General features: G+C 39.8%; 1 protein-coding gene across 4 annotated transcripts in view; it reads left to right on the top strand.

Moving 5' to 3' along the window:
* RGS17 (regulator of G-protein signaling 17) overlaps positions 1-10,021 on the top strand; it is a 175,159-nt gene that overhangs the window by 158,357 nt on the left and 6,781 nt on the right. For all 4 annotated transcript variants that reach the window (XM_014545042.1, XM_014545043.1, XM_005872868.2 and 1 more), the window contains one exon: positions 42-276. In XM_014545042.1, coding sequence (XP_014400528.1) covers positions 42-276 — 235 coding nt within the window. The remainder of the gene's footprint in view (positions 1-41; positions 277-10,021) is intronic.

The raw sequence follows: 10,021 nt of genomic DNA, 5'->3' as shown, positions 1-10,021 counted from the left end.
TCAAAGTCACCTTTGATTATGGGCCCATTCTCTCTCTGCAGCCAAAACCCCACTACAGATGAAGTCTTGTCCTGGTCTCAAAATTTTGACAAGATGATGAAGGCCCCGGCAGGAAGAAATCTTTTCCGAGAGTTCCTCCGAACAGAATACAGTGAAGAGAACCTACTTTTCTGGCTTGCCTGTGAAGACTTAAAGAAAGAGCAGAACAAAAAAGTCATTGAAGAAAAGGCCAGAATGATATATGATGATTACATTTCGATACTATCACCAAAAGAGGTAAACAACTGGAAAATATTGATCTGAGTTTCCTAAGACCAAGGGTGAACCTACAGGCACTTCTGTCCAAGTCGGGTAACGCATGGGGTGTGGGCGGATGAGGAGGCTTCCCTGGGGAGAAAATGGGGAGTCCATTGTGAGGATCCCCCTGCGTGTGTGCTTGAAGGCTAGACTTCCTCACTACGCTTTGATCATTTGTCTCTGGCTGACTCTGTGGTAGTCTCATTGCTTCTCAGAACTAACACTAGGAAGCCCGTTGAAAATACGATTTGCTGTGACTTGAACTAAAGTGGAAAAGAGTTCGCTTTGGGGCGGTGTTTCTCAAAGTGCGATCCCCACATCACCCCTGACAATCACCGGGAGCGTTTGTTTGAAAAGCAGATTCTTGAGGTCTACCCAGGACTTCTGAATCTGACACGTTTGAAATAGCCAGGAACCTGCACTTTTAACAAGTTTTCCACCTAAAGATGAGTTTGGGAACCTCTGGTAGAGGGCCTCAAAAACACACACAAACATGCCACGTTTGTTGATGCTTATGATACAATTTTTACGGAACTGAAGAATGAGCCCTATGATCCATTAAAATCTTGAGCAGAGATGGGTATGGTGATTAGTTTACTTATTCTAGTTTTGCTGTTATTGAAAGTACAGGCTATTTTTTCCATTGCCACAATGTACCCAATAAATTAGGAGCCTTTCAAGCAAACAAATTAACACTTTTCCATTAACTTTATAAAAATTAATTTGCTCCTGAGAAATGTCCCTGCTGTTAGAGTTCAAAGCTGTTGGGGAGGGAGGGGTGAATGGTCTGCCTCTGGTGCTGAGCTCCAGAGGTACTTTCCGGCATCTGAACTCAGAGGTTCCTAGAATGCCTTGTCTTCTGCACACCATCCTCGTAAACCACTGTGGTTTTTGCCTGTGCATTTAAATGTCCTGACCTCGTACTTTTCTGCTCCCAGAGTGTAGCCTCTAACACTTGATGGGGCCCCAGCTGCCTTACACTCTTACCTTGACATCTATAAAATGGATTAATGTCTACTTTAGCAATCTCTATGGTTGAAAGTCTATATAAACTACTTCGCCTTTAATGAGGTATACCTAAGTAATTCACTTTTTTATTAGATTATAAGTGTCATTCATATTCCAGAGTACGCTAATCGTATTGTCTCTTAAAGATGAGAAACCTTGAACTGCATACAAAAAGGTTGTTTTGTTTTTTTATTTCCTGTATTAACATTAGAAAGGTATTCATAGCAACAAGGTGGGGAGAATTTTTTCTGTAGCCTCGATACATTTATTCCAGGTGCCTTTGTATTTCTAACACCATTATAATTCTGCATCCTAAAAATACATTATTCAGGCTTCTGGTCTACCTAGTACCTTAGCATTTAACCAATACTGCTTGGATTTTATTAGCACATTAACTTTTTTCTCATTTTTAATTTAATATTTCATTGCATGGCAAATATATCAAATAATTAAAATATGCCTAGAAGCATGCTTCTCTTGCCCATAATCCTATATAATAAAAGGCTAATATGCAAATTGATTGAATGGCGGAATGACCGGTCACTATGATGCACACTGACCACCAGGGGGCAGACGCTCAATGCAGGAGCCACCCCCTGGTGGTCATTATGCTCCCATCGGGCGTGCCACTCAGCCAGAAGCCAGGCAGCAGCAGTGGCAGGACCCTCTCCTGCCTCCAAGGCAATCGGACATCCCCCGAGGGCTCAGGCTGGGCTGAGGGACCCCCCCCCCCAGTGCACGAATTTCGTGCACTGGGCCGCTAGTCTATATAATAAAAGCCCAGCAACCGTGGAAAAACCAGAACAACTGGTCACTATGACATGCACTGACCACCAGGGGGCAGACAAACAATGCAGGAGCTGCCCCCTGGTGATCAGTGCGCTCCCACAGCTGGAGCTCCGCTCAGCCAGAAGCCAGGCTCATGGCTGGTGAGCACAGTGGCGGTGGCGGGAGCCTCTCCCCGCTCTATGGCTGTGCTGAGGAGCAGGAGACAAGCAGTAAGGAGTGAGTAGGCAGGCCGTTAGGAGTGAGGGGTCCCGGATTGTGAGAGGGTGCAGGCCGGGCTGAAGGAATTTTGTGCATTGGGCCTCTAGTTATACATAATTACAGAGTCTTACCCAATATATTTCTCTTCCCAAAATATGTAATACTTAGTATTTGTCATCTTAAAATGATAATTGCCTAGATTATCAGTCCATTCCTTTGTACTATCTAAAAATCATCTTAAAATGATGACTATTCCATTTTAAAATAATGTTAGTAGAAAGAAAACTTAGTTTCTGTTATAAGTATATATAGTTCCTTTACTTTAGTCAACATTTTCTAATTTTTAGTTTTTTATGGGAAACACTTTCCCATTGTCCTCACAGATCCTGATTTCCATATGTCACTGATGGAGCTTTGCAAAATACTTAATTTTCACAAAATTACTTCTTCTTTGAGCCATAGTTTAGCGAAATCATAGTTATTGATTATTGAAAGATAAACTATAGGATTTTCATTCTCTTTGTGAAAGTAATGGAGTTTTGTTCCAGCATAATTTAGACTTGAACTTGAGTTTCCCACAACGGTCATTAAAATAATATTTCCTGATCACAAATACAATCTTTGCTAAATTAAATAGACTAATATTTAGTGTAATAGTCATATCTTTGTTCTCCTTTATTTTTTGAAACCTGTAATTAGGTCATACTCACTCTCTAATATCCTGAAACTGCAGTTTAGGCCTGCTCCCCGCTGGCAAGTGGACATCCCCCGAGGGCTGCCGGGCTGCCAGAGGGATGTCTGATTGCCATCTTAGGCCCAATCCCCCGGGGAGCGGGCCTAAGCCAGCAGGTGGTCATCCCCTGAGGGGCCCCAGACTGCGAGAAGGCACAGGCCAGGCTGAGGGACCCTCCCCTCCCCCCCCGAATGCACAAATTTTTGTGCACTGGGCCTCTAGTCTATATAATAAAAGCCCAGCAACCGTGATGGTGGAAAAACCAGAACGACTGGTTGCTATGACATGTACTGACCACCAGGGGGCAGACAATGCAGGAGATGCCCTCTGGTGATCAGTGCGCTCCCACAGCTGGAGCTCTGCTCAGCCAGAAGCCAGGCTCATGGCTGGTGAGCACAGTGGCAGTGGCAGGAGCCTCTCCCCGCTCTATGGCAGCGCTGAGGAGCGGGAGACAAGCAGTAAGGAGTAAGCAGGCAGGCCGTTAGGAGCAAGGGGTCCCGGATTACGAGAGGGTACAGGCTGGGCTGAAGGAATTTTGTGAATTGGGCCTCTAGTTATACATAATTACAGAGTCTTACCCAATCCATTTCTCTTCCCAAAATATGTAATACTCAGTATGTGTTATCTTAAAATGATAATTGCCTAGATTTTGAGTCCATTCCTTTGTACTCTAGATATTATCTTAAAATTTGACTATTCCATTTTAAAATAATGTTAGTAGAAAGAAAACTTAGTTTCTGTTATAAGTATATATAGTTCCTTTACTTTAGTCAACATTTTCTAATTTTTAGTTTTTTATGGGAAACACTTTCCCATTGTCCTCACAGATCCTGATTTCCATATGTCACTGATGGAGCTTTGCAAAATACTTAATTTTCACAAAATTACTTCTTCTTTGAGCCATAGTTTAGCGAAATCATAGTTATTGATTATTGAAAGATAAACTATAGGATTTTCATTCTCTTTGTGAGAGTGGAGTTTTGTTCTAGCATAATTTAGATTTGAACTTGAGTTTCCCACAAGTCATTAAAATAGTATTTCCTGATCACAAACACAATCTTTGCTAAATTAAATAGACTAATATTTAGTGTAATAGTCATATCTATTTTCTCCTTTACTTTTTTAAACCCGTAATTAGGTCATACTCACTCTCTAATATCCTGAAAATACTACAGAGGGTGGGGGGAGGTAAAATTTAAATTTTTATCATTGTTACTTATAAATATGCTGACTTGTAAAGAACATAACATAGAATCTAAGTTTTGGACTGTATGAAGTGCCTTTGTTTAGCCAGTTGATTGCTTTCCTATCAACATAGTAGTCATACAGGGATAGTCAAAATGGGGGTTTACAGTTGTGAATACAGGAAACACAGAGTTTATTCTTGTATTAATAATTTATTAATTATTGTAAACCTACTTTTGCCCACTCTTGTATTTGATTATTGTTTGTCAGCAAAAACAAATAAACCAAAAACATTAGGTATTTGCAATTATAAAAGACAATGGTTAAAAAGTTATGTGTTGAGCCAAAGTGTAGATATAGTATATATTTGCACTTGAACCATGTCAAATGGCTTAACTCACTGATACACTTACAGTATAGCATGCCCGTTGTAGCTATCCCAGAGCCCTTTCCAAACTCTTACATCTCTCTGACCTTTCTATGCAAAAACTCATCAATTTCTAGTCAGCCTCAACACATTACCCATTGTCTGACAATACTGAATTATCACCCTTTACATTTTGTTAACCTGCACTGGAGAGAGCACGTAGCATTGAGACAGCCCTGACTGGCCAGTAGTGGGAGCACTGGACTGGTATGCAGGTGCATGAATTCTAGTCCTGGCTCTGCTTCACCTGCCTGTGTGACCTGGATAAATTAGTTCACAAAATTCAAAAGGGGCACAGAGAGGAGTAAACCAAATCGGGAACTGCAGCTGCAAGGCCCTTGGACTGCTACTCCATTCTTCCCCCAAATGACACGGTTAATAAATCCTGGGCCTCCTAACTGCATCCCCAGATTCAACCTCAGAACATCTCACAACACTGTTCTCCAAGCAGCCACTACAAACCAAGTGGGGTCGGAATCTCTTCCCATTGAGTGGCTAGATAATCTGGCCTTTCTACCTCTGAAATTCTGTAACTGCTTCCCTTTATTCCAAATATTTTAAAGAACAAGAACATCTGAATCCTTTATAAAGTGGTAGTGAGTAAATACTAAAAATTCTCAGGATTTCCTTCTTAACCAGAACTTCATTTTTCTTCACTAGACTTTCATTTTATCTCAACTGGGTTGAGTTAATAATGTTTCACTTTGTTAAATGTAGAGAAAGTCTACATTTTTACAATTATTCATATGTATATGATTTATTTATTACATGGAGCCAGTATGCTGAAAATTGCATTGCATTGTTTGTTTTAAGAGCACGTGTTTATGGATTTTTAATAATTCAAACATTATGTTGTAAAATAGATGTTTGCAGTCAGGAGGCAATGTAACTACCATTTCTTGCGATAGCATACATTTTAAGAGGAGAAGGTTACTTCTTCTTTGAGCCATAGTTTAGCGAAATCATAGTTATTGATTATTGAAAGATAAACTATAGGATTTTCATTCTCTTTGTGAGAGTAATGGAGTTTTGTTCTAGCATAATTTAGATTTGAACTTGAGTTTCCCACAAGTCATTAAAATAGTATTTCCTGATCACAAACACAATCTTTGCTAAATTAAATAGACTAATATTTAGTGTAATAGTCATATCTATTTTCTCCTTTACTTTTTTAAACCCGTAATTAGGTCATACTCACTCTCTAATATCCTGAAAATACTACAGAGGGTGGGGGGAGGTAAAATTTAAATTTTTATCATTGTTACTTATAAATATGCTGACTTGTAAAGAACATAACATAGAATCTAAGTTTTGGACTGTATGAAGTGCCTTTGTTTAGCCAGTTGATTGCTTTCCTATCAACATAGTAGTCATACAGGGATAGTCAAAATGGGGGTTTACAGTTGTGAATACAGGAAACACAGAGTTTATTCTTGTATTAATAATTTATTAATTATTGTAAACCTACTTTTGCCCACTCTTGTATTTGATTATTGTTTGTCAGCAAAAACAAATAAACCAAAAACATTAGGTATTTGCGACCCTTTAATACAGTTCCTCATGTTGTGGTGACCCCCAATTTCATTGTTACAAATTGAACATAATTAAAGCATAGTGATTAATCACAAAACAATATGTAATTATATATGTATTTTCCGATGGTCTTAGGCGACCCCTATGAAAGGGTCGTTTGACCCCCAAAGGGGTCGAGACCCACAGGTTGAGAACCGCTGCTTTAGATGTATAAAATTTATAAACGAATATATCCAGGGACAGAAGCTATAATCAGTAAAATTTAATATGGACTTATAACCAAAAAAGAAAAAAATCTTTCAGTATTTTACTTAAAAAAGAATTCTAAATTAAACAACTTCAGTAAAATTAAAAATAAAATGCAAAAAAATGGGAGGATCTTAATCATGATATGCAAAAAATTGTCTAAGGATTAACGTAACTTGCTTAATGAGGGGTGTCATTAGGAAAAAGTGCTTTCAGTGAAAATTCATCATTTTAGTGTAATTCTGCCAAAAATTAGTCAAAATGTCTATTGCATCTTAATGGCTAGCACAGAAAGGCAGCACCAAAACTTGGTGTGCTCCCTTTTGGCAGTAATCATTTATCTCTTTTATATATATGAAATATATATATATTGATTTCAGAGAGGAAGAGAGAGGGAGAGAGAGATAGAATTCCAATATGAGTCTCAAAGTAATATGTTAGCCAGTAGGACAGATGGCATCATTTTACAGCAAAGAAAACTTATTCCCAAGAAAGTAAAATGGACTCTTCAAGGACATTAGAATTATATTCTTGTGGAGAGAGAACATAAGCCCAAGGTCTTCTGATTCCAAATTCGGTGTTCTCCCGACTACAACATGCTGGTTAGTAGTTTCATTGTCTAGTACTTTCTTCATGACTATAGATTCCTATGAAACCCACCTTAGAACTTGAGGCAAATGAGAAATAGCAACCTTCACTGTGTGCCTGAACTTGGACAAGCAAGGTGAACTGTCCCATCATTAAACCCTAGCAAGAATATGGCTACTGCCCTTTATCCTACCAATGATCTGTGCTCCAAGAACTAAATGCCAACAAGTGTTTGCAGTCTGTGATTGTTTTCAGTAGAAATAATCAACACAAAATACAGCTAAAAGTGCTCATGGTAAAAATTTCTCAAAACAGATGGGAGAACCAGCTATTCTTTAGATCAGTGGTTCTCAACCTTCCTAATACTGCGACCCTTTAATACAGTTCCTCATGTTGTGGTGACCCCCAATTTCATTGTTACAAATTGAACATAATTAAAGCATAGTGATTAATCACAAAACAATATGTAATTATATATGTATTTTCCGATGGTCTTAGGCGACCCCTATGAAAGGGTCGTTTGACCCCCAAAGGGGTCGAGACCCACAGGTTGAGAACCGCTGCTTTAGATGTATAAAATTTATAAACGAATATATCCAGGGACAGAAGCTATAATCAGTAAAATTTAATATGGACTTATAACCAAAAAAGAAAAAAATCTTTCAGTATTTTACTTTAAAAAGAATTAAACAACTTCAGTAAAATTTAAAAAAAAATGCAAAAAAAATGGGAGGATCTTAATCATGATATGCAAAAAATTGTCTAAGGATTAACATAACTTGCTTAATGAGGGGTGTCTATGAGGAAAAAGTACTTTCAGTGAAAATTCATCATTTTAGTGTAATTCTGCCAAAAATTAGTTAAAATGTCTATTGCATCTTAATGGCTAGCACAGGAAGGCAGCACCAAAATTTGGTGTGCTCCCTTTTGGCAGTAATCATTTATCTTTTTTAAAAATATATATATATATTTTTATTGATTTATATATTTGATTTCAGAGAGGAAGGGAGAGGGAGGGAGAAAGAGAAACATCAATGATGAGAAAGAATCGTTTATCGGCTGCCTCCTGCACACCCCACACTGGGGACTGAGCCTGCAACCTGGGCAGGTGCCCTGACCAGGAATCAAACCATGACCTTCTGGTTCATAGGTCAGCGCTCAACCATGAGCCACACCAGCCGGGCAGTATTCATCTATCTTAATGTTCTCCTCCATAGGGTAGGAAAGCTGGTAGGAATAGGCATGGTATAGAACATAGTGTGAGCCAGGTTCTCCCAACCAAACGGGCCAGATCCGGCCCACGGGCCGTAGTTTGCCCACGGCTGGTATAGAACATAGTGTGAGCCAGGTTCTCCCAACCCACACTGGCAAGATTAGTCTTCATCCTCCCTCCCTTTACCTCCACATTCATGTTGAACCTTTAGCTCTCATTACATTTTCCTCCCAACTAGTTGGTGGAGTTGCCAATGGATATTTTTGTTTGTGCAAGTCACTTGCTTTTCTTCTTGCCTGTCTCCCACTCCCCGTGGGAATGAAAGCTTCCAAGTTCACTGAGGCCTGTCACAAAGTCACCGATGCCTTTTCAGAGCTTCTGTTGCCACCTCTCAACACTGCCCACGTCTCCAGCACTGCTAATAACACTGCCAGTTAAATCCTGCCGAACCTACCGGTGCTGTCTTGTGCCCCGTCCCACTTAAACTCTGTCATTGCTTCATTGCTGCACTGTACCCCTCCTTTCTGCCACTTAGATGCAGTCCCTGAGGACTAAGAAAAGAATTTCCATGGCCCAAGGGCAGCTCTGTCTGTGCTACTTAACTTTCTGTTCCTGTAGAATGAGTTTTTTACAGGAAACTCCTCAGTCCCTCCTGCACTGGACCCCACACACGATGGCCTCGTAAGCCATCCAGTCGTTCCTGAGTCCTAGGGGGACGATGGCTCAGCACCCATGCTGGGAGCCACTCCCACTCACTTGTGTTAGAGGTGTTCCACAGTCTGAAGCACAGATGCCACAAGATGAAACTATAGATTGTTAGACCCATGGGGTTTGTCCTTGTTATTTGACCTCTCTACACTCCTTTTGACTGACTGACAACCTTTTCAAACAAACAACCAGATATGAAGGTAATAACCAAAAAAGAAAAAAATCTTTCAGTATTTTACTTTAAAAAGAATTAAACAACTTCAGTAAAATTTAAAAAAAAATGCAATAACCAAAAAAGAAAAAAATCTTTCAGTATTTTACTTAAAAAAGAATTCTAAATTAAACAACTTCAGTAAAATTAAAAATAAAATGCCTCTGTCATTGCTTCATTGCTGCACTGTACCCCTCCTTTCTGCCACTTAGATGCAGTCCCTGAGGACTAAGAAAAGAATTTCCATGGCCCAAGGGCAGCTCTGTCTGTGCTACTTAACTTTCTGTTCCTGTAGAATGAGTTTTTTACAGGAAACTCCTCAGTCCCTCCTGCACTGGACCCCTCACACGATGGCCTCGTAAGCCATCCAGTCGTTCCTGAGTCCTAGGGGGACGATGGCTCAGCACCCATGCTGGGAGCCACTCCCACTCACTTGTGTTAGAGGTGTTCCACAGTCTGAAGCACAGATGCCACAAGATGAAACTATAGATTGTTAGACCCATGGGGTTTGTCCTTGTTATTTGACCTCTCTACACTCCTTTTGACTGACTGACAACCTTTTCAAACAAACAACCAGATATGAAGGTAAATATTTTATTTTTTTCATCATCCTGTATGTATTTATGGAACACCTTTTACACATACTGCAGCTGGGAGGGGGCGCGTACAGATTTAGTGTAAGACTTTGTGCGGATCTCAGTGAGTTTGTACTTTTAGCTTTTTTAATTGAATTTATTGGAGTTAAATTGGACATTGGTTAATAAAATTATGTAGGTGTACAATTCTATCAAACCTCACCTGTATATTGTATTGTGTGTTCACCACCCCAAAGCCAAGTCCCCTTCCATTACCATCCATCCCCACACCCCCCCACCCCCCACCCCC

The sequence above is a fragment of the Myotis brandtii genome, unplaced genomic scaffold, assembly GCF_000412655.1.
Source record: "Myotis brandtii unplaced genomic scaffold, ASM41265v1 scaffold395, whole genome shotgun sequence".
NCBI classification, from domain to species: domain Eukaryota; kingdom Metazoa; phylum Chordata; class Mammalia; order Chiroptera; family Vespertilionidae; genus Myotis; species Myotis brandtii.
The sequence above is the reverse complement of the archived record's forward strand: the minus strand, read 5'-3'. Positions and strand labels throughout refer to the sequence as shown.